The sequence below is a fragment of the Piliocolobus tephrosceles genome, chromosome 16 (genome assembly GCF_002776525.5).
Source record: "Piliocolobus tephrosceles isolate RC106 chromosome 16, ASM277652v3, whole genome shotgun sequence".
Classification (NCBI taxonomy): Eukaryota; Metazoa; Chordata; class Mammalia; order Primates; family Cercopithecidae; genus Piliocolobus; species Piliocolobus tephrosceles.
Window position 1 is genome coordinate 45886595 of NC_045449.1, and position 27862 is coordinate 45914456.

At 52.4% G+C, this 27862-nt stretch overlaps 2 protein-coding genes across 2 annotated transcripts; both read left to right on the top strand.

Moving 5' to 3' along the window:
* Positions 1–1771: 1771 nt before the first annotated feature.
* Positions 1772–12963, top strand: LOC111537538. Its single transcript, XM_023204379.3, has 2 exons — positions 1772–2183; positions 11966–12963. Exons 1-2 carry the CDS (start codon positions 1982–1984, stop codon positions 12106–12108), a joined length of 345 nt encoding a protein of 114 aa, XP_023060147.1. The 5' UTR covers positions 1772–1981; the 3' UTR covers positions 12109–12963.
* Positions 12964–22433: 9470 nt separating this feature from the next.
* Positions 22434–27631, top strand: HOXB9 (homeobox B9). The gene is made up of 2 exons (XM_023204374.3): positions 22434–23039; positions 25663–27631. Exons 1-2 carry the CDS (start codon positions 22523–22525, stop codon positions 25896–25898), a joined length of 753 nt encoding a protein of 250 aa, XP_023060142.1. The 5' UTR covers positions 22434–22522; the 3' UTR covers positions 25899–27631.
* The last annotated feature ends 231 nt before the right edge of the window (positions 27632–27862 follow it).

Sequence of the window (27862 nt, forward strand, 5' to 3'; positions counted from 1 at the left end):
AAAAAAAAAAAAAAAAAAAAAAAAAAAGAAAAAGAAAAGGGAAGAAAGAAAGAAAACATTTTGGAAGCAAAATTTAGTTTTGTCATACTTCTACATTCATGTTTAAGTGGATATAGAATAAAATTCCCATTTGGATGTATTTTCTCTCAGCAGTTCAAGCTTAACAGAACCTGCAAATGAGAGGAGGCTGCAGAAGCAAAGGATAAGAAGACACATCATGGCTGGGCGCGGTGGCTCATGCCTCTAATCCCAGCACTTTAGGCGACTGAGGAAGGCGGATCACCTGACGTCAGGAGTCAAGACCAGCCTGGCCAGCATGGTGAAAACCCGTCCCTACTAACGTGGTGAAAACCCGTCCCTACTAAAAATACAAAAATTAGCTGGGCGTGGTGGCACACGCCTGTGGTCCCAGCTGCTGGGAGGCTGAAGTGGGAGAATCGCTTGAACACAGGAGGCGGAGGTTGCAGTAAGCCGAGATTGCACCACTGCACTCCAGTCTGGGCTGGATCAAGACTCCATCTCAAAAAAAAAAAAAAAAAAAAAAAAAAAAAAAAAAAAAAAAAAGAGAAGAAGAAAGAAAAAGAAAAAGGACACATCAATCCTAAATCTAAATGTGGTACACACCTAAGAAGGCACATCAATCCTAAATGTGGTACACACCTAATAACAGAGCTTCAAAAATACATGAAGCACCAAAAATGATAGAATTGAAAGGAGAAATGGACAAATCCACAATTATAGTTAGATATTTCCACACTTCTCACTTGGTAAAATCACTTGTAAAACCACTCTACCCATTTTACAGAGGAAAAAACTGAGGCCTAAAAGGATAAGGGGTGAGGGCCAAAGTCAGTGGCAGAGCCAGGCTTAGGACCCAGATCTCAGGCACTCTCTACCTGCCCCCTGGACAACCACCTGCAGGAAGGGACTGGATTGTGAGGGGGTGTCCCCAGTCCCATGCAGGCCAAGGAGGAAGCAGGGTCTCAGGGCTGAGGTCAGGCAGGGGGGCCACTCCTTAGAAATCAACCAGCCAGGAATGCCACTGTTTGTCATAGTTTCACTGATGGTAGGGAGGTTAGAACCTCTATTTGGGTCTCAGAAATAAAGAGAAGAGCCTGCAATTCCAGGATAACACGCTAACGAAGGGCCAAAACGCAAAGGTGTCCTGAGGGCTAAGATGGAAAGTGAAACTTTCAAGCTCCTTCTCTGACCTTGGCCAAGGTCGTTCCCTCTGGGTTCCCAGAATAGGAATGAACCCATGTAAGGCACAAGGAACAGAAAAAAGGAGGCAGGTAGAGGGACAGCCTTCAGCCTGGTGCAGCCATCCCGGTGGGACAACCCCAGGCAGGAGCAGCTCGGTGTCCGAGGATGGCGGGAAGTTGCTGGGCTGCGGCTGGGGCCGGAGGTGGGCGGAGGAGGGTCAGGCGCTCTCTTTTTCTCCAGATACGGAGCACTACGTGTGGATCAGTCGCCTCCCGCCCAGGGTGTGAGCGTCCCCTCCCTTCTCAGCCTCCTTCGGCCTCGCCCCTCCCTCTCACATTTCCAACTCCCAAGGATAACTTGTCGCTCGCTTCAGACGCCCATGGCTTCTTTCAGTCCCTGGGACTCGGCTTTCTCCTCTACCTCTTTTGTCTATTTGTGCATTTGATGGTTTCTCTGGGCGCGCCCTTGGATCTGCTTCTCTCTCTTGCCTGTTATATTCTCTCTCTCTCTCTCTCTGTCTCTCTCTCTCCCCCCTCCCTTCTCTCTCTCTCTCTGCTCTCTCTGGCCATCTGGGCGCTGCTCCTCCGCGCCTCTGGCCTTCCCGCGGTGCGCCAGGCCCATCTCCTCACCAGCAGCTCTGGGATCCGACGGCGCCGCGGGTGGGGGCAGGTGAGACGGCCGAGCCCCGCCCGGGCGGAGGCAGGAAGCGCTCGCGCCAATCCCCCTCCCGGACCCTGTTCTCGCCCGCAACTCACTGGCGCCAGGGGGACGCAGGAGCATGAGCCCCTTCGCGCCCCCAGCGCCGTCGGCGTCGCTGCCCCAGACACAGACACTGCCTCGAGAGGCCTCGCAGAGCGGGGGGACAGAGGGCGGCGACCCGGAGCCGCCTTATCCCTCGCCTTGGGCGCCGTCACAGTCCCCAGAAGCCCTGGGCTCCTGCAGTCTACCAAGACGCGCGGCGGACGGCGTGGTTCCGAGAGGTAGGTGAGGAGGCGGGCGCAGCCCTTCCTCTCGCAGCTGGGGACTGCGGCGTGAAAGGCCTCTCTCCAAGCTGGACAGCCCCGTGGCCCAAGCTTTCAGGACCGACCGCCCGTGGCAGGCGTGGGCTACCCAGGGCCACCGGCTTAACCTTGATCTCCAGACCGAGGCAGTTTCCCGGGTGGGGCCTCGGGGCGCACCCGAAAACGCCTTGGCCTTCCCATACGCTCGCACCCGACCCTACCTCTCCAAGAGAAGGTTTGTGTATGGGGAAAAGGGTCGCCTCCCTTCGTTCTACCGGAAACCCTGGCTCCCCAGAGCCGGGTGCTCAGTGCCCCGCCCAGCCTGAGGCCCTGCGTCCTGGGCCTCCTGCTCACAACCCCGGATTCCAGGCCGATGAGAGAGGCATGGGCCAGCCACCCTGAGCAGCTTTGGGGATGAGGAATCGCTTGGGAAGGAAGAAGGGCCACTTTTCCTAATGGAAATTAGAAATTGGCCTGAAACTCTTAGTCTAGGACAGAAGCCCCCAGGTCCCCAAGGTGCAGAATCATCTCTCCCGCGCGCTGTCTCTCTAGCTGCCTCCTAGCGTGGAAGGGGCAGAATACTTGGGGGAGTCTCTTGCTTTGGCTTTTGGGGGCCGCATAGGTTTCCTTCCCCTCTGGACTGTGAGCAGCCTCCTGCCTGAGAGACCGTGCATCTGAATCTAAGGAATGCCAGGAGCCGCCATCTTATTTGAAACTCACACTCACAAAAACAGGGCATGTGCATTTTTGTGGAGGGGCCTGTTGTTTATCGGAGTAGGCAGAGGGCATCCAAAGGATTTCAAACTGTATGGACTGACTCATGGGTCAATACAAAAATTATTCGCCTTTGAAAAGGCATGTAGAGAAAAGCAAGCACAAAGGGGTGTGCATCGTGCATCGTGGGTATTGTAGAGTCTGGCAGGAATTAGTAACCCGCAGGAGTCGGCTAGGAATCTTATATGACAGCAACTGTGCCTCTCGGAGTAGTTAACCACCGTTTAAAGATTGAGGATTTATACAGACATGCAAAAGAAACATGAAATTATGTGCTCCCAATTGTGCTCAATAATAAAGGCAGTACAAGGGAAATTCATATTTTCATCTATATGCCTCCTCCCTCCCAAAGTAGACCATTGCTTGGTATATTTCACATATTCCACATACCAGAGGCAGAATGTGCAACTGACTGCCCAGGACTGTGCTTTCCAGTACAAATGGAAGCACAAAGATGCCTAATGGAGAGGACTTGAGTTATCTTTTCTCAGTGCACTTCCCTAATCCTTTGAGGAAGCAAATCTGGGGAGCCGTTCCTGATATGATCTTCCCTCCAAATTCCCTTTTGGAGCTGCAGGTCCTCACTTTCCCTAAAGTCTGGTGCACTTGGCTCCAAGTCCCCATTTCCCCAGTTCAGAAAGGATGAAGCCTCCTCTACTCCAAACATATAGCCCTTGGCTCACCAGGAGAATTGCTCACCTTCTGCCGTGGTTTAGAACACCACCCTACACAGGCATACACATACACACTGCCCCAGAAGAAATGCAAAGAAAAGCTTTGCTAGTCCAAGCAAGGTGTTGTGGGAGACCTCAGAGACCCTTAGAAAGAGCCTTACTCTCCACACTGCAACTTGAAAGACCCAGGACATCCCTCCCACCCCCACAACAGACAGGGTTCTCACCACCTGGGAAGGCACCAAGCCCATGAGGACAGGAGAATCTGTGGGGCTGGGAACTTCACATCCTACCCACCCTGCCTCCAACTTCTTTTTGTTTCTGGCCAGATTAAAAGTCAAGCTTAAAGTGCTATTGGGTTGGAGAGTTTTGTTATTTTAGTCTATTGATTCCTCTCCCTAGTTTTCTTCTCCCTCATCTTCCTTTTACTCCCAGGTTTTGCCCATTTTTTTCTCTCTCTCCAAACAGAAAATCTGTGAATTTTCTGGGCTTGAACAGAAGGAATGAGGAGGGAAAGGAGGGAATATTTGACCTATCCAGGCAGCAATCAGAACTGTAATTGACACCAAGTCATCCTAGCAGACCTTGTCCTCACAGGCTTAGAGGATATTTGATTCTACAGTTCCCCACCAGCACCTCAAGATTGAATGGTACCTCCTTCCTCAAGAGGGACTAAGGATTTGGGGCTTCTGCAGTTTTCAAAAATGGGAGAAGACAAAAATGCCATCATTAATTCCAGTGGCCAGGTGTGGAGGGAGTCTGCAGTTTGGCCAGAGGCCTGGTCTCAGAGAAAGGAGTCTTGAGGGCTGGGGGGTTGGGGCAAGACCTAGGGCCAACTTGGTTCTGACCCTGCCTGCCAGTGGGGAACCTTGGGCTCTTCACCAAGTAAAGGCAAGATCAAGGGATTGGATGTCTGAGTCCCTCTCTTGCCTAACTGCCCCAGAGGCCCCAGAAACTACTCTGGGCCAAAACTCAGAAACAAAAGAAAGAAACAAATACTGGAAACACCCAGATTTATAATCTGCTTAGGCACCCAAACTCATCCTTAAAGCAATAAATACAATTTATCTCCTTGGCTGCCTTGCAACTTTCCACTCAGTTTGGCAATGTGTAGATGGGGTCAGCTTGAGTTTCAGAGCTTGGGGGTCCAGCGCTCAATGTCTAGACAGCTAGATCTGCGGCCTCTCACCTCCTTTCCTCATGTACCTCCTCTTGCTTCCTTCCTCTCCCAGGGCTTCTCAGAAAGTGACAGCTTTCTTGTAGAACTGTGAAATCCCACAATTTCAGAGGATTTCAAATTCCTTGAACTTCAGGTTGAGAACTATTTGGATTAATTAGAGAAGTTTGTGTCTGGAAAATGTTGAGACCAAATGCGGGTCTTTACTTTTTTTTTTCCTTTAGCTGATCTCAGTGCTTACCAGGTCAACCTTCACCTTTAAAAACACCCTGGTGGCAGTGTTTCTTTGCCACCACTGTCTGTAAAGCAAATGGCAAAAGCATCTCAGAGCTTTTAGTTGGGCCAGGGAATTCAAATGCCTCCTTTCTCAAGAAGATGCCAAAGTGGCCACCCTCAGCCCACTTTCCATCCTTGCCTCCTCTGCCCTTTCCCCAGCTGCAGTTATAGGAATAATAGCCTTTAACTTGCAGAGATCATTAAAGCCAAAGCCCCCACTCTTTCCCATCACCCCTCTTGGGGCCGTCTGAATCGCTTCTTCCACAGCCCTCCTCTTTTGAAGCACTCTCTAGTACTGTTAAAGGCTGAATTTCGGCTGGAGCGAAGGTGGGGGCTTAGTCCAAAATAACCTAGATATTAAGTAACAGTAATGATTTTTTAAAAGGTAACTATGAACTCTAAAGCCTCAACCACCCAGAAAAGTTCCTCCTTAAATTGTTGATGGCGCTGGGTGCAGACACGCAAGGACTGGCCAGAACGCCAGAAACTCCTTTAAGGAGATAGAAGTCAGTGCCCAAATTCCTCATGCTTTAAAGCAATATAAGACTAGACAGTCCAAATTTTTACTCGTTAAACCTCTTCTTACCTCTTCCTCAGGTCTGTTCACTCCTTGGTCCAGGGAGCTCCTGGGCTCCAAGGTTAACCAGAGGGAACCAGAGGCTCCCCGCAGCAACCTTCTCGCTTCTGGGCTCCTCCTGGGGGCTGAGTGGTCCCCTTTGCCTTGCTATTCCCGCTGCGGCTCCTAGGGGGACAGCTCCGTGGGACCAGGTCTCTTCGGGGGGTGGAGGGTCGCGGAAGTCGCGACCAGGGGTTGGAGACCGCTGAGTCCCTCCGCTGCGGACCTGCCTGGGACTGCGTGGAATGGACCAAGTCCTCCGTCTAGGATTCCCTAGTGCACGACGGCTAGCACTCCGCAGTGCTCCGCTGGCGATCTGCACCTGTGTCCCGGGGCTGGGCGCAGAGTGAAGAACTCGGTGCAAGCTGCTGACCGGCTCCGCTACTGCCTCCCTGCTGTGAGCAGGAGAAGAGGAAGTCTGCTCCATAGGGAGGTGGCCGGGCGGGAGCCGCAGAGTCAGCGTTGAGAGCAGGGTCAGCGGCACCTCGGGATTCCGCGCGCCTTCAGCTCCCTCTCGCAGACAGCCCAGCCTCGGGTTGGCGCCGCAGTGATGGAAACTGGGGAGGGCCTAGGTTGGAGTCCCAGTAGTCCGGAGGAGCGGGCCAAAGCAGAGGATTAGGAACCGGGCTTTCATATCCAGCCTCGGCGCCCGGAAGCGGTACTTAAGGGGCGAAGTGAGGCCACAATTACAAAGGTGCGCCCTCCGATGCCTCAACGTCAAGGGCCTGTAGATTCACAACCTCCGCCGTCGGGGAAGGGGGAAGATGAGGTGTGATAGGGAGGCTATATCCAGCCACCAGCTCAGGGAGTGGCTCTAAACGCTGACCCAGCGCCTCGCCCCAAGCGGGATCTTGGCGTGCGGATAGACCGAGCCCGGGGTGGGGCGCCTTGCAGGGCTCCCTCGCCCTTACCGAATGAGCGTCTTCTTCCCGATTTGCTGCTCAGAGAGGGAGTGGGTCCTAGTCTCTGAATCTCAGCGCTCCCGACTACCTCGCTGGTCCTAACGAACAGTTCATCTGCTGCCTCCTGGCCTCCTGCGCCAGCGCCGTTCACCCACTTTTCCAGCCCTGGATTTCCTCTCCCCGAATGCGACCTTCCTTCCCACAATTAACAAATGATCTAGCGAAACCCCGCCAGGTCCCCAGCAGAGGAGCACCTCCATCCGCCCGAACCAGCCAATTAATCAGAGTATTAAGGAGCCTGAGGAGTTGTAATTGGGTGGTTTGGGACGAGGGGGCGCTGAGGAGGTCATTAACCCCAGCGTAAAGATGGGGAACGGAGACGCGCCTGGCCGCCTCTGCCGCCCCTCTGGGCTCTTCTTAGCACGCGGGTTTTGGCCACTCCACCTGCCTGCTGCGCTCCAGTTTCCGCCTCCAGTCCAGCTACTTCACTTCTCTCTTTGTCATTCTCCGTCTTTTCTCTGACAGCCGTCCAGGGCCCCTTTCTTTGTGCCTACTTCTGTCTACCTGTCCAGCTGCCTCTTGCACCCTTTTTGTGACCCAGCGGCCAAGAAAACTCAAAGGTCATGGCTGTTGGCCCCCACTGATGGTCTCTGGGCTCTGGGGTCTCAGACAGTTCCTCAGGGCTGGTTGGAAATGGTGGGAGCTGGAGATTTGGACACTATACCCATTCCCCAAGAGAAGGGCATTTGCAAAGGGGAAGTGTTTCCTGAAACGTTCAATTCTCTTTCGGTATGAGATGGCTTTGGACAAGGTGGCAAATGGCAGAAGGTCCAGGCCCCAGTGGATAAAAGCTCCATATCACTTTGATTAGAGACACAGAGACCTTGCATACTCCTTGTCTGAAAAGGCAAATACGGAGGAGGTAGTGACTGCGTGTTGTGGCCTGCCTGGTCTCAGTCCAAGAGTCCCCAGCACCTGCGACCTGGTGCCTAGTGTTCCAGGAAGTCCAGGTGACAGTGTCTATTCAACCTTGTGGAACAAGAAATTGTTTGTCCTTTTAATTTGTCTTGTTAGATACCCAAGTCTATTACACCACCTCCCTCTGCATTACGTTTTTGGTTGGTTGTATAAGAATGGTGGATGAGAGGTTCATAACATTTTGGGAGGCCGCTCCCTGATATGATAATTTAAATTTTGATGAACAATATTGATTCCCCTCTACCCAGAAAAAAAAAATGCACTTATGTAGTACTCACCAAATCCCACAATGTCAGAGAGTTTCAGTCTCCTGAGACACCAAGTTAAGAACTACAATTTGGATAGATCAAAGGAGCTGGTGTCTGGGAAATGCTGAGGCCAAATATAGTCAGTTTACGTAGCTCTTCACCCTTTCTCTTGGCTGACATCTCCATTTTGCCAGGTCAACCTTCACCTTTAAAAACACTCCAGTGGCAGTGTCCTCTCCCCACCATTACCTGTAGGGTCTGGTCTCCCAGTGGGAGTCAATCTTTCCTTCCCAGCAGCTGGGAGCCTGAGAACGTGGGAAGAGCTTTGCTGGGGAAAGCTGATCTTGGACTGGCCAGCGGTTGGAAGTGCAATGGAAGGAAATCAGGCTTAAGCAGCTTCCCAGGCACTTAAAACCATACCAGAACTCCTGAAAGGGAAGACTATCTGGAAACAGCCTCCTAACTAAAGCTGTCTGTAAGTCAAGCAAATGGGGATTGGGCAATAGAATGTTCCTATGTGTCCCTTATTGACTCACTTACTACTTTTCCTCAGGGACCCCAGCTCTACTTGGGGCTGATTTAGCCAAGGTTAGAGGCTAGGGAATATCAAATGCTGGACTTAAAGGGGAAGGATTTGCTCCCTAATATTTTAGTAACCTTGTTTGTAAGAGATAAACAGCATGTGACCCCTGACTATCCTGGGGGACCTCCTAATTACGTCCAGCCTCATGGGTTGTGGCCTGTTTAGACACAGACTGTAAAGAAGGACTTAGCTGTTCTTCCCCAGCCTATTAAGTTTCCTGGCCGTCTCCCCACCTGTGTGAATTGACCAAGCTAAATCTCCCAGGAGAAAAATCAGGCTTCTTTGGGGTCTGGGAAGTAAATAAACTTCATTTTTCGAGGACTACATTAAGACAAATTAGGATAACTGGAAATTATCTGGCTAATTGTACCCTCCCCCTCCAAACATACTTATACTCCAAACCCAAGCCCTCCTAGCTGCTCCTCAATTGTCTATACATTTCAAACAAATGTGACTTGGCACAGGAAAGACTCCAACTCATTTCTGGTTGCCCCTCTCTGCGCTGCACAACCACCACCCACCTGCCCAGCAGTTCGAGGCTGTGACAAGAAACCAATGGTTGGCTAATAGTATTCAGACCCCTGCCTGAAAATGCAAAGAAAAAAATAAACAATTCTCTTCTTGGGACAGCTTAAACTGGATAATCCTGGCTGTGAAAACCTGACCTAAATGCTTTTAATCAGAGCAGAAGAAATATATGCTCATTTGCTCCTTACTTTACTAATTAAAGAAAGCTAATTGGTGTTCTCAGAAACTTCCGACTGAGGGTCAGGAGCCTCTAGCCATCTCTTTGCCTGCCCCACCCCTCCCTGCACTGGGCCCTGCACCGTGGAGTTGGCCTTTTTCTGATAGACAGTTGGAAGTGGGTGCTCCCGACCTTCTGGCTCCGCCCCTACATTAGGACTTTGGCCCTGAAAAGGCAGTGCTGCTATTGGCCAGAAGTTTTTGCCCAGCAGGCTTGTCCCCTTTCTTGTGTCCTGGACTTGTTTCTAGGAGCCAAGACCTCTTGCTGGCTGCCACATCAGCACTGCTAACTGGTAGGGTGTAGCCCTGCTGAAGCCCCAGAGCTCAGCCCAGTGCTGGGCACAGTAGGCGCTCAGGAAATGATTGCTGAATGTGGAATGAAAGTCCCCAGCAGGCAAAAGCCTGTGACTTCTTTCAGTGGGGCGGTGGTCCTCTGAGGCGAGTGCATGGAGAACTTCAGGGCCGCCTCCTGGGTACCCAGGAAGTAGGTAAGACCTGGTTTTTGTCAAGCATTTCTCAGATGTTCTGTTTAATTCCAGCTTCCTGGCCCCCTATTTCTTGTCTACCCATTGTCTAAGGCAGGACCGTGCTCACCACAGCAAAGGAAAGAACTCCTTGAAAAGTCAAAGGAATACAAGTCACCACTTCTCAGACCTTTCCCCTGTGAGATCCAGATACTTCAGGCTAAAGGGAGTTTGAACCTGAAATGAGCCAGATAATTGCCCCAATTGTCTGTACCTTATTGAAGAGGTAGTTGCAGGTCAAGGGGTCCAAGGGGCCTTGCTTTTATAGACATTGCTCTAAGTCAAGAGAATATGTTATACATATACAGCTGAGACACACACACTCTGTCCTAGGCCGGCTCTCTGTGAACAAAGCAGATTTCCTCCTTGCCACTCACCTCCTATTCCCATTTTCCCCCTCCTCTTTTCTTTTCTTCCTCCTCCTTGTTATTAGTAGTTACTATTTACTAAATGCTGCCTGTGCACCAGGTATTGTGCTAAATGCTAGACACATAGTAAATCATAGTACATTAATTAATCCTTACATTAACTTTAAGAGTTAAGACACCAGATTTTACAGATGCAGAAACTAAGTTATTTTTCAAGCATGAAACACATGTGTGTATGTGTGTGTGTGTATGTGAGAGAGAGAGAGAGATACGGGCAGATCTGAGTGCTCAAGTGTTATAAAGATAGAAATAAAGAAAATTGAGAATGAGGAGATCTTAAAGTTTTGAAATATAGAATGCTTTAATAGGATGCAGATAGTTTCTCCTGCCCTAAAGTGAACAAAGAAGTGAGGCAATTAACTGGCTAATTCCAAGACCCAAATGCTTTCCCTTGAAATGGGCGGATAATGAGGCTGACAGTATGTTCGCAGTTGAATTCGCCTGATGTTGCTCCATTTTTTCCCCTTAACTTTAGCGAATCCATTGGGCAATCACAGTGAGATGCACAGACGTCGCCCCGGACGTGCACATATTCACACACACACTCACACACAGGAATGCTGACACACACAGACCTGACTTTATTCTGCCTCTAGAGTCTTTTATGACTCAACCTCCGGAATGAAAATAGGGGTTGGAGCGAAATAATGTGTCCGAGGGCGCAGCTGCTCCAGATGTGCGCTGGGTAATTAGGCATCCTCAAGAGCTCGTGCCCGGCTGGGAAATGCACCTCTTGTGGGACTGCAGATCCCAGCAGGCACCCATCATAGTCTGCCCCATAGTAGGTGCCTGTCCTTTGCTGCCTGGTCCCAGCAGCCTGTCCCTCCTCTTCTTCCCTTCTTCCTCCGCAGGTGATTCTCTGGCGCCTCTGTTTTAGGAATAACTGCAGAAATGTCTCTCAGAGGGCTCTGCAGTATAAAATGGCATCTCTGCCACAGGGGAAGGGGAAGAGGGACTCTGGTTTCTCCTATCCTGCTCTTCCTAGGCCCTGGACGTCTCTGAGGGGCTCATTCCAGAACAAGACCTCTCTTTCCTTGCTCCACAAGAATTTAACAAAGAGGCCCTATTTGGGTCAAGTAGGAGAGTGGCCTGACTGGCCCTAACACCCCTGGTTTGGGGACTGCGGAGCAGTCCTGTTGCTGGCAGCTTCTCTTAGTTGTTGAGCCTCTTTCACAAAGTGTTCGCACTTCTCAACTTCCCTGTCCAGTAGGTCTTCATCTGGGCACCTTGGGGCCTAAGGCACTTGGCCAGGGTTGTGCAGCTAGGGAGGTCATAAGTGAGGAGTTAGCATTTATTGGAAGAGAGGGGACTGGATTTGTCCTGGCTCTGAATCCTGGCCCAGCTGTCCCTATGTCCGCCTCCAGTTTTCTTATGGGCCTCCACAAATTTGAAATTCAAGAAACGCCAAACGTCCAACATAGAAAACACCAAAAAGCTGCCTTTCTGGAGATGAATTTTGCTTACAAGAAAGACACGTTTTGAGGGGGTGAATCGTTATGGTAATTTCGGATAAAGAACATTCCCCTTGGAATAGAGGGCTCCTCCTCCAGCCCTGCTTCACCACTTTTAATAGCTGCTCTGATCTTGGGCTAATCACTTAATTCCTTCGGACCTCAGTGTCTTCTTTTGCAAGCTGGGGGAGGGGGTTAAAGATGATGGCGCTGCCCTCTAGCCTGCTGCTGGGGAGATCAAAGGAGATTCGGGCTGTGGAAGGCTCCCTAGCGTCGGAGATGGGGTTAGGAGGTAAGGGCCAGGGGGCGGGGGCGGATGGGGCCGTAATTAGCTGTGGATTTCTGTCCCAGCGCACTCATTTAACCGTGTTTCTCTTGGTTGGCAGAGGGCGCCAAAGGCGACATGCCGGCGGCCAGCTCCAGGCCGAGTCCCGAGCGCCTGCGGGAACAGGCCTCTTCACCCGGCGCGGGACGCAGAGCTGCGCGAGAATCTTGTTCAGCGCGGACTCAACGCCAGGGCGCCGCCTAGAGGTCGGTTTCTTTCTCGGCCTCACCCGCTGGGAAACCACAGAGCTGCTTCCCCAGCCGCCCGCCGCCAGAAATAGGAAAAAAAAAAAAAAAAAAAAAAAAAAATCCAGCTGGGGTCTAGGAACTCGGCTTCTGGCACCTCTAACTTCTCCGAGACTGTCTCCTCCCTCCCCGCCCCGTAATGAACCCCGTGAAGGGAGACGGGCCAGGAAGTCCCAGAAATATTTATTCTTGCGACTCTCACAAAATGGAAGAGGGTCTCAATTTTTGTTTAAGGATCTTGTGTTCTGCGTCTGTGTCTACACTGCCTTCTCTCACCATCCAAATTGTCCAGCCCCCCCTCCAGTTATGCTAGAACTCTGCTTTATCTTCAAGGAAGAAAGGGAGTGGGGAGAAGCTATCTCTAAACCCTCCAGCATGGCCATCAATTTTCTTAATAATTTGGAGATCAACATGCTTTTGGAAAAATGTTTGGAAAACGTTTGGGGGTGAAAAGAAATGTTGCCTAACTGGCCTTTACTCACTGAGTGACCATCATCTCAGCTAGTTAGTGTATGAGCGGCACCAGCACCCCGGCCATGGGTGTCCGTGCTGAGCTTCTGAAAGTTGACTTCTCCTTTGGGGAGCCCTTGGAAAGACACAGCTGGTATCTATGGGAACGGCTTTGGGGTGTCCTTCGGCACCATACAGAGAATTTTATTTTTTTAACTGGAATCCATGGCCTGGGTTCTTGGGATGGGGGTAGGAGGGAGCCACAAAGCCCCTGGAAAGGTATGCAAAACATATGGGTGTTCAGGTGCATCATCATAGGGCTATAGTCTCTTCAGTTTTTCCAAAGAGTCTAAGACTATAAAAGATTTCCATCTCCTTTTCTCAGCCAGGGAGCCACAGCGACCCAGGCCAGCAACAGGCTGGGAACCAGCACACCCTCCGGCCCCCACCAGGTTCCTGGTAGGGGATGGGTAATAACACTCTTGAATGGTCTGGAAACTGCTGGCCCCTCAGTCCAGCCCTCCTCCCAGAGGGAAATCCTGATAGAAGGAGTGACAGCCAGTAGCTGCCATCTCAGTATTTTGAATAAAAATATAACATGATAAAGAGCAAATGAGAGAGGTTGGAGGGGCCTCCCCATGCAAATCCTGGAATATGAATGTTGGCCAGAAATAAGATACTTCCTGTCCTCCAGCCGTTAAAGAGCTCCCCACTTCCTCCCTCTTGGTGCTGGGAAGGGGCCAGAGGGCACTGCCCCCAAACCACCACCCACCTCTGGAGAGCTGGGGCAGAGTGGGATTGCCTGCAGCGGAGTTAGCCCTTCAGAAAATTCAAAACCTGTACTGCCTAGTATTTTCTCTGCCCGTTTCTTTTTTTTTTTTTTTTATCAGATTTTAAAAATATCCAGCAGCACTTTGGTGCCTTTTCTTGGGGTTGGGGAGCGGGGTTATCTATGTATGTATCTCTGGGAAAGTGGATGCCTTCAGTGCACTAAACCCCCTCCTGGGCCTGTAGCTGGACCTCACTGCTGTACCTGAACACTCTGCCTCAGCCTGAGCTAATCTTAGCTATCCATTGTGTCTCAAAACTGAACTCGCGGTGTTTTGGGGTGAATAACTGTGAGGCAGGATGGAGAACCTTTTGCTCTCCCATCCAGAAAGGCACCTAACCAGGCCCCTGGAGCAGACAAAAGGAGCAGGACGTCAATCACTTCGCTCCCAGTTCTCTGAAGCCCAAGATGAAACGGGATTTTCCTTCATTTTGGTTCGGAGGCCTAGTAGAGAATTTGGATTCCACGAAGTTTTGAACAAAGTAAATGGTTCAGAGCAGGCAAAAACTGTGGAAACTTGAGGCCTCGGTAGTAGTGGTTTTATTTGATTTTGAGGCTTTAAAGAGATGAGGAGACGGTGGTGGAGCTCCGCCACGCAGCGCGGCTCTCACTGCCACTCCGAGGAAGACCGGCCAATCCCTAGGGTTTATCCTCTGGGAGCCCCCGGCCCACTCAGCCCCCTTCAGGCCTTGGGAGTCACCCCGAGTCTTATCTTCTGCCCCCTTCCAGCAAGTACCCGGCAATAAACACGCAGGGCTGGGCAAAGGTCTGGTCGCTAGAAACGGAAAGGAAAGAGAAAAGTAAAGTTAAACAAAAACAAAAACAAAAAACCCTTGGGCCGGGCGCGGTGGCTTACGCCTGTAATCCCAGCACTTTGGGAGGCCGAGAAGGGTGGATCACGAGGTCAGGAGTTCGAGATCAGCCTGGCCAACATCGTGAAACCTCGTCTCTACTAAAAATACAAAAATTAGCAGGGCGTGGTGGCGGGCGCCTGTAGTTCCAGCTACTTGGGAGGCTGAGGCAGGAGAATCGCTTGAACCCGGGAGGCGGAGGTTGCAGTGAGCCGAGATCCTGCCACTGCACCCCATCCTGGGTGACACAGCGGGACTCTGAAGAAAAAAGTCTGGAAAAAAAAAAGAAAGAAAGAAAGAAAAGAAAAAACCCGCTTTCAGCGGAAAGATGCAAAAAATGGAGGCCACCGGGCGTGTTTGGGAGAGCCTGGGCTTTCACAAGGAAGCGCCAGGGAGCCCAGCTCTGCTTTGGCGAGGAGCGGGGAACCTCATCCCAAGCCCGGCGAGCCAAGCCGATCGTAGGGTGTGCGCGGGGTTCTGTGGATTTTCCGTGTAGGCGGCGGTTTCCAGTCTCTGCCCGGCGCGGGCTGGGTCAGCGTGGACTCCTCCGAAAGAAGAGCGCGCCTGGCGGCCGGTTCGGCGGAGGCCAAGGCCCGGGGGCCGGGGCTGCTTCTCTCCAAGCGGACAAAGTGTGAGGGCAAAGAAAGGGGCCGAGGCGGGTGCTTCTGCCGCTCGTAAATTTGTTTCCCCTTCCTTTTAATCCGCCCCCGGACGTCTTTCTTTTCAGGACAGGAGGGGATGTAAACCGTTTGAAGTTCATCAACACGGTGAAGTTTTATTGTATTTCCGGTCCCCAAGATTTATACCCGGGAGGGGGAGCGGGCGGCCAGGCGGACTCCCTCGCTACCTCGGACTTCCCTGCCGGACACGTGGCCACTCGGACCCTCGCTTCGGGGCTAGGGCGGGCGGGAGCCTGGACTGGGCCGCGGCCGCTGGCTCCGCACCTTCCGACGGCGGTGCACGGCCGGCACTGCCGCCGCCCAGGTAAGTCCGCCGCCGCCCTCGGCCTGCGCAGCCGCGGTTCTGGGATGGGTGCGGGTGTGGGCGTGAGTACCTGTGACCAGGCGGGTGTCTGGAGAGGCATGGGTGAGGAGCCGGCACGTTAGGGGGCCAAGGACCCAGACCCAAGGTCAGGAAGGAGGAAGCAAATTTGTTCTCTGCGTCCTAATCACAGTCCTTAGCCTCTTAGTCCTTATTCTGCGAAGATTCGGAATGAATTGTCTTACCTGGAGCAGCTCGGCCTCTGCAGAGCTAGGGCCCTGGGACATTTTGGGCAGGGTGCCTTCACAGCAACTGTTCAGATCAACCGGCTTTCCCCTCCAAATCCCATTCTTCCTCTGTTTGTTCCTAGAATTCCCGATACTTTCTGATACTCTGCTTTTCCACCTTTCTCTCTGGCACTTTCTCGGCACTCTTTTGCCCCACTCTCCTGTCTGCGCCCCAGTCTCAAAACTGGGGGATGTGTAGGACTTGAAGATCTGGCCTCTCAGAGCTACACTGGGAAGCTGGGTGAGTCGGAATACAGGGGCTAGCGGGGTGCTGAGTGTAGATGCACCTTTGTATCGGTTTGAAGTTGAGAATTCTTTTTATCTGTGGAGACCTCCAGCTGGGCTGAGAGGCAGAGACTGAGCAGGTATATCAAAGAGGCCCTGCCCAGGCTTCTGCCTGTGCCTAGGGTCTACTCTGGCCAGGGCTACTGGAAGGGAGCAAATGTCTCTGCAATCTGAGCTGTCAGGACCCGCTACAAAATGGTTTTGCCTAGAGTCCTGGGTTCAGTTCTTCCGATGTGTTGTTTAATAGCAACTGGGTTCTTCTCTTGGGGAAGAGGTGGAGGAAAATGAAGTTAAGCCGCTTTTTGGCCAACAAATGGCCACAAGGTTTGCCCCCAGTGAGCCCTTGACCTAGAGCTTGAACTGGAACTGCTGAGTGAATTAGGTAGTTTCATGTTGTTGGGCCTGGGTTTCTGAACACAACAACATTAAACCACCGGATTCACGGCAGTTACTGCTCCTCGCTTTGCTGGAGGAGTGGGGGGAGGGGAGCAGAATCAGGACTGGAGGATCAACCTTGCAAAATGGGGAAGAGGTTTGAGGTCCTTCATCCAGGAGCAACAAGGATGTTTCCCAGAAAAGATCTGGGAAGTGTGTGTGTGTGTGTGTGTGTGTGTGTGTGTGTGTGTGTGTGTATGTGTGTGTTAGGAGGGAAAGGGGGATGAGGAGCAGTCAGCTCTCCCAAGCCACCTCCCTGGCCCTGTTGAGCTGTTCAGCCCAACCCAAAGATGGCAGTCAGAGCTCCAAGCTTCCAGCCTTAGGGTCTCTGAGCTCTCACCTACATCCAGAACTTTCCAGAGAAAGTCTCCCCAACTTCACAAATATTTGATTTCAAAAGAAACACAGGGGGGTTCTTGAGGTTTTTGTAACTCTTTGGGGGTTGGTGCTCCACCTCAGCGGGAAGCTTCAGGTCCTTGAAGAGGGCTCAGTAGGTCTCATTCTGAAAGGGAAACATCTAGAGCTCTTGCACTCTTAGTCTGAAGCCCTCAGGGTCCTGTCGAAGGCCCCCTATGGGACCGGACCTACAGAAATAGGTCAAAAAAGTCCTTCTTTTCCTAATCCCTCAGTTGACTTTTTCCTCACCACCCACCCCAGTGGCCAGAGTTTCCCACTGGCCTTGGGCTGGGCTGGGGGTACACATAGATCCTGAGTGCCACCCCCTTGGAGAGGGGCCTGACTTGCAAGCTAATGGGGATCCCAGGTTGTTGGACAATTCAACCCCAACTGATGCAGTGACAAAGGATGGAACCAGGGGTTGGACAGGGTGAGACTGTGATACCCTCTCTGACCTCGGTCCTCTTAAGGCTGCTGGTCCTGTGGCCGGGAAAGGAATAACTAGAAGTGCTGGTGGAAGAAGGGGGACTTTCCAAAGCATAAGCTAACTTTTGTTCCCAAACTCCCCCACCCCCCCAGCCCGCCTGCTTGAGGCAGAGGAAATGTGCAAAAGGGCCCAGGAAAGAGGCCAGACCGGATGGGGCTTTGGCGCCAGGCTGACTTGGAGGGCCAGGGGCTTCTGCTAGAGCAGAGGGGCATTAGGGACATCCACCCCTAGCCTAGGGGAAATGCAACCTTCAATGTCCTGATGCAATCACTGTCCTGATAAGCAAAGGCCAACAACTCTGTCCCTTGACAGTTTCTCATCTTCTGGTCTGGGTGGAGATGGCCTGGCACGTCCCTGCAGCCTTATCTCACTTCTCCCTGGGCCTCTCAGAAACCTGCCCAGTCACTCAGAGCCTGACTGTCTTCCATCCCTGGTGTCCCTTGGCCACCCCCTCCCAGGAAAAGTGCTGTAAAAAGAAAAAAGGGGAATGTTAGAGAGAAAGGAGGAAATAAAGTCTTTGGAAAGTGGAGTTTTACAACAGCCACAGGTTTTATGGAAGCAATTTCGTAATAACCTTCTACCTGCTCGCCTCCTTTCCGCCTGCCTGCCGCCCACCCCGTTTGGCCTCCTGGATGCCCCCTCCCAAGGAGTCAGCCACCCCCACTGCCTTGGATATCCTTGATGGCTGAGAGTTGGTAAGAAGATTCCTGAGGTCGGCTTGGGCCACTGACCTCTCAGGCTTTCCTTTCACCTCTGACATCCTGGGACGGAGGTTTGGCAGAAGATTTCGTTACTTCACTATTAAGATCCCCACTTGGGGGGTATGGAAGCACCGAGGTTTGAACCCGAGTGTGCAGATTCAATGTGATACCTGTTTTGGAGGCCGTTTTGCATAAAGGGTAAAGATTCCGGGATCTTGTGCCCTTTCCCACTGGGGCAAGTGTCCTCATGCCTCACTCTTTCCCAGAGTGGGTCTGGACTATGCTCTGGAGTCAGAAGAAATACCTCTGGTGCTTGAGGACATAGATTTGGGGACTTTTCTAATTTTGTTGTACACAGTAGTGCTTTTGCTTGACCTCCACAGTCACTTTCACACTCGGCTCATCTCTGTCCACCGCTGCTTTATCATTCTGGGAGACACATGTGCTCATAAGTAACTGTGCCTCCACCCCCGCGCCCATCGCTATCATGAAATAAGCATCACACAATGCACACCGTCCCTGTGGTCTTGGGTAAGAAGCACAGTGAAGGATTTTATGGTCCAACAAAGAAGTCACAAAATTTCATAACCTCTTCTGGGCCAATTTGAAGCATTTCTTTTACCTTCCAGAGAAACATTTTGGAAAGAAGTTGTCGTAGAATCTATCTGGTGTTAAGTCATATGCATTTGTTTGAGGATACGCTGTATATTTTGCTTGAATATCAAGTTAAGGGACAGATTTTCAAGTACGACATCCGAATTAGCTAATATTTTATAGCCATAATTCAAGTATACAAATACCCAAGCTTTTGCTTTTCCATAGGTGTGTGATGGTTACAAAAATGTACACACAAGCTTTTGGGCAACTGATCTTCTTACATGAGCAGACTCGTAAACCTCCATCACTCACAGGGGTTATGCATGCATCCACATACGCACGATTAGATCCTGCATACACGAATGCCCAAGCACATCAAGTTTCATAGTTGGGCAGATTTATTTATTACATATTCTATACACAGTATGGAGCACAGTGCATTTGCACACTGGGTTCCCCGTACAGAAATATTGATTTGAAATATACATATAGGACACACACATCTATTTACATAAAACATGCATACATTTCAGCTAAGCTTATTAATTAAAAACAAACTATTTTTCCCCATTCTCACTTACTGTTTTTCTTTCTTCTCCCATTTCCTTCCCTTCCTCTAGATTTTATCTCTCTTCTTACTGACAAGGACCCTTCCAAAAGTCACCCCCACAGCGCAGGCACTCACCAGCGGGTCGGCCTCTGCTCTTCAAACCTCGGCCTCACTGTTGGCTGCTCTGGGCCCCAGTGTGGCCGGGAGCTGCCGCTTTTCCCTGCTTGCCCTTCTCCAAGCTACCAGCTACTGGCCCCAGCTGTGTTCAGACGAGGCTCCAGTGCAGGGAATGGCAAAAAGGCTGCAAGGGAAGGCAGGGTTTTCCTTCTCTCTGTTTAGGATTGGGGGTGGGGTATGGAGCAGTTTCACTCACTTAGGATAAAGTGACCCCCACTGAAGCAACTCCTCTATTAAGTGTCTTTGGAAGCTGGGCTCCAGGGGCCACAATCCTGTTTGCTAGCCTCTTTCATGGTGGGTACCATTGTCTGGGGAGAAAACAAGACTTTTTTGGTGGGAAGGAGTCCACAGGCTCTCAGCTGACCCTTTAATCATTTGCTTGAGCTGGAGTTGAACTCCAGTTTGGAGCAGCAGTGCTTTCTAGAAAGTTTGGCTGAGGTGGGACTCCTTGCTTGGCGCATTTACCTGGAGGGCAAAGAGCTGGGATGCAGACTACAGGGCTTAGGGGCCAGTTCATTCTCTTTCCTCTGGAGTCATTGCTCCTTGAGAAGACCAAGACCTCCAAAACCTGTCATTTTAAAATCGTCTCCACTCTCCAGCTTCTTCATGAGCAAAGCTAAGTTCCAATCCCAGAAAAGAGGCCTGAGTCCCCTCCTCACCCAGCACTCAGGAGCCACCAGGGAATAAAGGGCAACTCCTCAGGCAGATAGCAACCCACAAACCCAAATCTTGTCTGCTGGGAGAATTCACCCTTGGAGAACACAAGCCATCAGCCCAAATATTCTTCTTCCTCTAACTTCTTCCCTAAACTGAGTGGCCCTCTTGACTCCTCTCGTTTCAGAGAGGCAGCTGCAAAGTCAGGGCAGGGGAGGGAAGGGGAACCAGGAAGACGGCAGTCAGAGCCCAGTGTCTGCTTTGCTAGTGTCCTAAGGACAGCCCAGCACTGACTTTTCCATAAATAAAAAATCCCCAGTCCATAGTACACATGTCCTTTTAGGGCCTAATTTATATACTACAGAAATAATATACTCAGCCCGCCATGCTTCATAAAGCCATTATTTATGGCGGGGGAGGGAATCTTTTTTCTTGAAGAGTATATTTATGACAGGTAAAGCCAACAGCAGACTTCATAGTGCTGGCAAATTGAGAACAGGTGCTTTGCCTTAACTGTGATTCATTCGCTCGGCGCCCAGCTTTTTCGCTGGTGAGTCCGGGAATCTCCCTCGACTTTCCCAAGCATCCAACCGCTACTTGGAAGAATTTGCATCGGATTTTTGTTTCCCCACTTGGGTCCTATGGAAAAGGCAGATCTTCATGCTGTTTGGTTACGGATCTGCCGGGCTGTCACCCTCGGAGAGCAGGGGTGGGAAAGGAGGGGACCGGCTGGGCCCCGGCATTGATCTTTAAAAAATCATTTTGAAATCGCCATAATGTGAAGAAATATGGCGCTTCACCCTCGTATTTCACATGTAATGACACGAGATGGCTTCATTTGGAAAGAAAAGCGGGTGGGAGTGTGTGCCTGTGTGGGAGGTGATCTGCAGCCTTCTACAAGGCAGAGGGGTAGGTGGCCAAAAAGATACGGCCTCAAGTTAGAGAGGCCCCACTTTTGCTAAAAGGACCAGACTGAGGGCAGCCTACCTTATTAGGACGCAGAGTCAGAGAGTTGCCGAGAAATCCTTTCCAATCTACCCCTGAGCCCAACCCCAGGAGAACTGGGTCTGTCCAAGGGTCACACCTCCCCAAGTGCCAGGAGAGGCGACTGCAACCAGGGCAGAAGCTGAGGAGCAGGGGCTGCCAGAGGAGTGAGGAAGCCAGTCAGTGGGCCCCAGGGGTCCCTACCCAGGGCCACAGAGTAGATATATATAAAAAAGGCTATTTGGAAGTTCCAGTGAGGCAGTCTGCAAGGGGTAAGGCAGCGAGGGGAAGAGACTGACCATGGGCTCGCTGTCCACACTGGCCCCTATATCGGTGTTTGGAAGTCTCCAGAGCAGGAGCCCTGGGTGAGAGGAGCGGTACAGGAGGGCTGAAAACTCAGCCCAGGCTCCTTCCTCTTTGGATGGATGGGGAGATAACTTGGGACCCCTTCCCTTGCTGACTGGGGATCCTTTCCCAGGCCTCTACTCTGGTGACACTTCAGGGAATTGTCCTTAACCCTTTCTCCTATTCAGCTCCTTCATCAGGGCAATTTTAGGGGCCTGGGTGATTATTCAGTGGAGAAAAGGAGAAATGGCTATTCCCCCCCTCCCCCACTGCCCCCACCTCACCACCACCATCTTAAATCCATCCTTCTGGCCAGAGTCAGAAAGGCCCAATAAATGTAAAGGCGCTCTGGTTCCTTGTATTAAACTCTTTCCTAGGCTCACGTTTCCGGGGCCTGATGGATCCCTTTAACCTCAAGCAGTTTCTAATTTCAGGACAAATAGTGGATTCTTGGACACTCAGCCATTTTTTTCACCTCTCTCCTCCTCCCTCAGCTACTGAGGGGTCCAGGGAAGCTCCCAGTCATGTAAATCTCTACAAATAGTGCACAGAGAGCCCCCTCCAAAGCGGACAACGTCCTAAAATCCCCAACTTTTCCCCTCATCCTTTTACTTCATCTCCTGTGGATTGCTGCTGCTGCTGCTGTTGTTTAATAAACATCTTCTGTCAAGGGGACAGAGAAGAGGAAATGAGGGCCTGCGGGGTGGAGGTGGAGGTGTGTGTTGCGGGGGACAGGACCACCTCCTCTTCCAGTATCCTCTCGGGCCTCTGTGGCTGCTCCCCGGGCTGGGGCTCTCTCCCTCCCTCCGCCCTTGCTCTCCCTCCCTCCCCGACCCGCCTGGGGAGAGGGCTCCACAGCCTGCGTCCCTCCCGAGGCAGCCCGCCGCTTCCCTCCGCCTCTCCTCCGCCCCCGCCGCCCCTGGTCGAGAACTGCCCCCCTTCCTGCAGCGGGAGGGGGGACCGGGCAGCCGGCAGCTCGGGCTGAGGTTACGTGGCCGCCGGAGCCCTGACGTGATAGCACATTGCATCAGCATAAAACAATCCATCCTCGATATGGAATGCGGTGCGGACGGATGACAGCGAGAGCGCAGCCCCCTCGCCCGATTGATTTATGTCGGAGCTGACGCTTTATCAGGCAGTCGGAAAAACTTTGACCAATCATTTTGCAAGGAGCGCTGAGCCTGGCTGCTCCACTGTACTTTGTTGGCTGAGAAGTTGAGCAGGGGGTGGGGGTGGGAGGGTGGGGGGGGGGGGGGGTCGCGTCCGAAAGCCCTCACACCGGTCCGGGTGCCACCTCTCCCTGCTTGGGCGCCGCCGCGCGAGCGCTTCCCTTCCCCCTGCGAGCGCCCGGATAATGTCTGAGAATGTCCATTTCTGGGACGCTTAGCAGCTATTATGTCGACTCGATCATAAGTCACGAGAGTGAGGACGCGCCTCCAGCCAAGTTTCCTTCTGGCCAGTACGCGAGCCCGCGGCAGCCGGGCCACGCGGAGCACCTGGAGTTCCCCTCGTGCAGCTTCCAGCCCAAAGCGCCGGTGTTCGGCGCCTCCTGGGCGCCGCTGAGCCCGCACGCGTCCGGGAGCCTGCCGTCCGTCTACCATCCTTACATCCAGCCCCAGGGCGTCCCGCCGGCCGAGAGCAGGTACCTACGCACCTGGCTGGAGCCGGCGCCGCGCGGCGAAGCGGCCCCGGGGCAGGGCCAGGCGGCGGTGAAGGCGGAGCCGCTGCTGGGCGCGCCTGGGGAGCTGCTTAAACAGGGCACGCCCGAGTACAGTTTGGAAACTTCGGCGGGCAGGGAGGCCGTGCTGTCTAATCAAAGACCCGGCTACGGGGACAATAAAATTTGCGAAGGAAGCGAGGACAAAGAGAGGCCGGATCAAAGTAAGTTATAAAAAGTGAGGAAATACCCAGGCCGAAGGCCAGGAGGGGGGCGGGGAGGGGAGAGGCAATAAACTGCCGACAATGTGAAGGGAAACTGCGGCGGTGGCCGGAGAGCGGGCCAGGAGGAGGAGGGGAGAGGAAGGAAAGTCGGAAGGAAGGGGGAAAGCTGCGTGCTCTAGAAGGGGAGACTGAGGCCGCCAGAGGAGCGCTGCCCCCACTTCTTCAAGTCCTGCGGGGAACAGGGGCTCTGGGATCGACTTGCAGCTCTCTCGGCCCTCTTTCCCCCTGTCTCCCGGAGGCCCCAGCTGAAAGCCCGGCCAGAGACCGGCGACGGCCGGGAGAGGAGCTGGTGGGGCCGGGGGGCCGGCGGCCAGCGAGGCGGAGAGCCGGTGAGGGCAAGGGCCGCAGCGCACTGGGCTGCCCGGGACCGTGCGCCTGGCAGAGCTCCCCGCTCCACGCGCAGACCGTAAAAGCCGGCCAAGGGGAAGGGGGAGGGGGCTCATTAGGATTTTATTTGCGATGCAACAGCTTGGCGGAGAATTGTTCCTAGCAGATCTCGCGCTGTAGCCGTGCAGAGTCCGCAACCGGCGCCGGGAGGGGCGGGGGAAGCCCAGGACGCGGTGACTGAGCCCCCTCCCCGGATGCGCCGGCCCCTCCCCGGGAGCCTTCCCTCTGGTGGCCCCTCTCCTCCTCGGCGTCCTCGCCGGGGCTGCTGCTTCCTTTTCTGCGGTCCCCCCCTCCCCACCCGGCTGCTCTCTGCGGGGCTCCCTAGCCCCAGCCCGGGCTGTCCGCCTCTTGGGGAGTCGGGGAATCGCTTCCGAATGTCGGGACATCCCGAGGAGAGGAGGGGTCGGGGGAAGAGAGGGTTGCAGACAGGCGGAGAACTTTACCCTTTATGGGTAGTTTCCCATCACCTCCCACTCCTCAAAAGCACCCCAGTCAGAACGCCAAGTCTGGCTGATTTTCAGGAGGTGCTACTAGGTGAGAAAAGAGGGTTCTCCTATTACTTATTTTTAAGGTTGAGAAAGGCTCATCGGCGAGGGAACTCAGCCCCAAACAATGACTCGCAGGCTGGTGGATCAAGTCCTCGTTTCTTACTCTTTTCGGGAAGTAGGGATTTTTTCGTCTCTCCTTGCCCTGCTAGGTTTCCCATTGACGGAGTGGCCCCAGGGCTCTTTAGTGCATCCTTGCCTACTAGAAAGTAAAGAGCTGCTCCATTCCCTGCAGGGTCCTGTCACCTCCAACCTGCCAGGTGGAATCCTAAGAGCTGGCATTTGGGGAAGACATTCTTCCCCAACTCTCCCCGCACACTCCCAAACAGACCCCCCACCCTAAAACCCCAGTCTCTGCCTGAAAAGCCCATTACTGCAAGGCAGCCATTTGGCTAGGATCAATTATTAACAGTTTTTTCCCTCTTTCATATTTAATGCGGCTACGGGTCCCATCCCAGGCAATCACATTAAGGAAATAGCACTGCAAATTGGGAAGACAGGGTACTTAGCGTAGGATGAACCAAATTTTTTATATATTAAAAAAATCCAGTGTTTTTCACTTGGGGAGAAGGAAGCTAGTAGCTGATGGCTGTTATTTTTAATTGGCTTAGCTTTATTTGGCAACTTTTTTGAGTTCCATAGTAGGGGGAGAGAGGGTAAGAAGAAGAGAAGCCTGTATATATTTTTGTTTCCTCTCTTCCACTCAGTTACCCTCTTCTCCCCTCTAGCCCTCACATAGGACCAGTTAAGGCTAGGTGTGCTGTGAAGGGCTTCCTTTTACCTCCACATCACCCCTGGCTCCCCACCTTGGGACTGGAGCAATTTTACTCCCCAATTTCCCTGAACTTGTGTTAGCCAAACTGTGAGCTGAGCAGGAGCTGAAAAGGAGAGAGACTATTGCAACCATAAGTTATCAGTGAGCCCCCGGCGCTCCCCTGTCCATAGGCTGGAGTTGATAAATGGTTGCAATTGCGTTGCGTGTGAATTGGAGTGTGCTGCCTGTTTGTGGCTCTAAGTGCAGACCCATATTTGTGGTGTGTGGTGGTAACAGAGGGGGAGATTTCTACACAGACACACATGCCTGCTGCCATGTGATCTAGAGACACAAGCTTGTGATCAAGGCAGGGTGTCCTGGGACTGGACTGAAGGGCTGAAAGGTCTCTTGGGGTGAAGTGACACCCCAAATGTGGTAACTGAACAGACATCTCACTTTCCCACTCAAATCCTCCTCTCACCTCCTAGAGCCAGGACCCTTCAAGTCAGCTACCCACCCCTAGCCAGCCTGGGGGTGCTGCTGGTGGGGCTTCAACCATGCTGAACTCTGACCTGAGTCCTAAGCAGTTTGGACCCAAGTGGAGAAAAATTGAGAGGGAACTTGATGTAGGCAGAGCTTTGGAAATGTTGAAGAAGCCTGGGCCCACGTTTGGCTCCATCCTTTCCACACAGCCTCTCACCTGGAGGTGTCTATAGCAGTGGCTGGCCCATCTGGGACACCCTTCCTGAGAACTTGAAGGCCCAGGTGGCCTCTTCTCCAATGCAAGATGGGAAGTGGAGACCAAGGGTGTGCCCTCTTGGTCTGGGGCCCTTCAACCCCTTTCCTTTCTTTGATTCTATCGCTGCTTCTCTTTCAGCCAACCCCTCCGCCAACTGGCTGCACGCTCGCTCCTCCCGGAAAAAGCGCTGTCCCTACACCAAATACCAGACGCTGGAGCTAGAGAAGGAGTTTCTGTTCAATATGTACCTCACCAGGGACCGTAGGCACGAAGTGGCCAGACTCCTCAATCTGAGTGAGAGACAAGTCAAAATCTGGTTTCAGAACCGGCGGATGAAAATGAAGAAAATGAATAAGGAGCAGGGCAAAGAGTAAAGATTAAAGATTACCCCCAGTCCTCCCCAGCTCTTCCCCATCTGACTCTTAATTTATGTGACGACTGCAAAGCCAGCGTTGTCTGGGATGTATTCAAGTGAATGGGGAAGGGAGTCTCTCTTCCAAGTCCTTTATCTGCACCTAGAGCCTCTCTCCTTTCCTTTGCCCTTACCTTTTGCTCTCTTCTCCCTGGGTGTCAGGAGAAAGTTTTGTTGATTTAGAAGATAGAAGTAGCTGGTTCCTAAGAATGTGATTGGCCACAAGGAAAGAGAGACCCTAGTCAAGCTCCTAGTATGCCCTGTAATTTTTCTGGGAAGTCCTAGCCCCTCACTTCCAGCTTGCCTGTTTCTTCTCTACACCCACCCAAAAGTCACCCAGGGACACTCCAACTCCACACAGCTCAGCAGACACCCACACAGTAATAATGGGGCAAGCTCACAACCACCCTTCAGTCAAGTGAAGTGACTCTCCAGATGCAGACCATCGCACACCAAATTTGGCAAAACAGCCCTCAGATCATCAGGCAAGCCCGGATTCTACCCCTGATGCAAATACCCACTGGGGAGATGTCTAAAGGCAGACTTCTGAGTGAGGTGTTGCAGCCCAAAGGCTGCAGCACTGCCATACCATCCCCATGGAGTTGCCAACTATTCTCAGGCCAAGGGCCATGGGGAAGATGGGGCAAACCTAGCCCCCAAGCTGGTGGGCTAGAAAGTACAAGAAAAGGCAGCACTTGGTTTTATGAAGGTATCTTAGGTGGAACTACTCGCCACCTCCCACCAACATGTACATTTTGTTGCAGGAAATGTTTAATTCTGCATGATGTTTCCCTCTCCTTCCAACAAAAGAAGGTCAAACTGTGGGTCGTAGAGCCTTGACAATGTTGTCCTGTTCATCTGCGCACCACTTGACAGACTGTAGCTTCTCTTACTCTCGGCCCTGCATTCTTCCGCATCCTCCCTAGCTCTGAAATCAACTCTCGAATCCACCTTGCACCCGCGAGTAAAGCCGCCCCTTGTAGAAAACCCCCTCCACCCTCCATTCCCCGCTAGGTCAAACCCCACTGTAGACAGGAAAGCCAGGCCAGGAGAGTCCGAATGAAAATTTACTGTGAATCGATTCCCAAGCTCCCTTCCGGGACAAGTGGTCTGGGACAGGGAGGAGCAATGGCCCCAGCGCGCAAAGCTCTGCGCGTTCCTCCGAATCCCGTCGGCTTCTCGACCCACGCGGAGGAGCCCCGGGCCTGGCGGCTGCAGCCCCAGCGCCAAAGGAGACCGGCCCCAGGGCCGGGCTTTGCCTCCTGCTTCATGGGCCTGGATGCCGATCTGCGGGGCTGGTGCGTGCGCGCGCTTCTGGGGAACAGTCCGGCGTGCAAAGGAAAGAGGCAAAATCGCACCTAAGCATCAGATGGAAGCTTACTCTCTGCTTCCCCTCCTCCCCCTGCTCCCCTACTTCTCAGTCCCCTTCAATTCGTAGACTCTTGCTCCTGCTTCTCCTAATCCTGCAAGGGGACATTCCAGTAGAAGTTTTTTCCTTTGTCGGTGGCTGTCGTGAAATTGTGCTTGTGTTTCGTGATTTCTTTGGGGGTGATTGTCTCGCTTGTTTTCAGTTGTCGATTATATGGGAGGGTTCTGGGTGGGAGTGGGGAGGGCTAGGGGCCTAGAGCTCTAATTGTTTGTTTTGGAAGAAAAAAAGAAAAAGAACAAAAAATATATATCACTATAGAAAATAAATCTCTCCTGTGTCTTATTCTGTGTTGGCTCTCTGGGCCTGACCATAGGTAGAGATCCCAGTTGTCAGGAGAAAGGCTTGGGAAAAAAAAAAAAAAAGATAGCTGAGTTCAGGAGGTTTCTCCTTGGACCCTGCAGGGCAAGGTCCCCTGCAGAGCTCTCTAGAGGTGGAGCTGAGAGCCAGTCCCAGACCCCAGGTCCCAAGACTACTGGTTAAACTGATCAAGAGCCTTC

Excerpts from the sequence above, each read along its gene's own strand:
- LOC111537538 (XM_023204379.3), top strand. The coding sequence starts at position 1,982 with ATGAGCCCCTTCGCGCCCCCAGCGCCGTCGGCGTCGCTGCCCCAGACA. Across the intron at positions 2,184-11,965 it reads GGACGGCGTGGTTCCGAGAG|AGGGCGCCAAAGGCGACATG; the intron begins GTAGGTGAGGAG and ends CTTGGTTGGCAG.
- HOXB9 (XM_023204374.3), top strand. The coding sequence starts at position 22,523 with ATGTCCATTTCTGGGACGCTTAGCAGCTATTATGTCGACTCGATCATA. Across the intron at positions 23,040-25,662 it reads CAAAGAGAGGCCGGATCAAA|CCAACCCCTCCGCCAACTGG; the intron begins GTAAGTTATAAA and ends CTTCTCTTTCAG.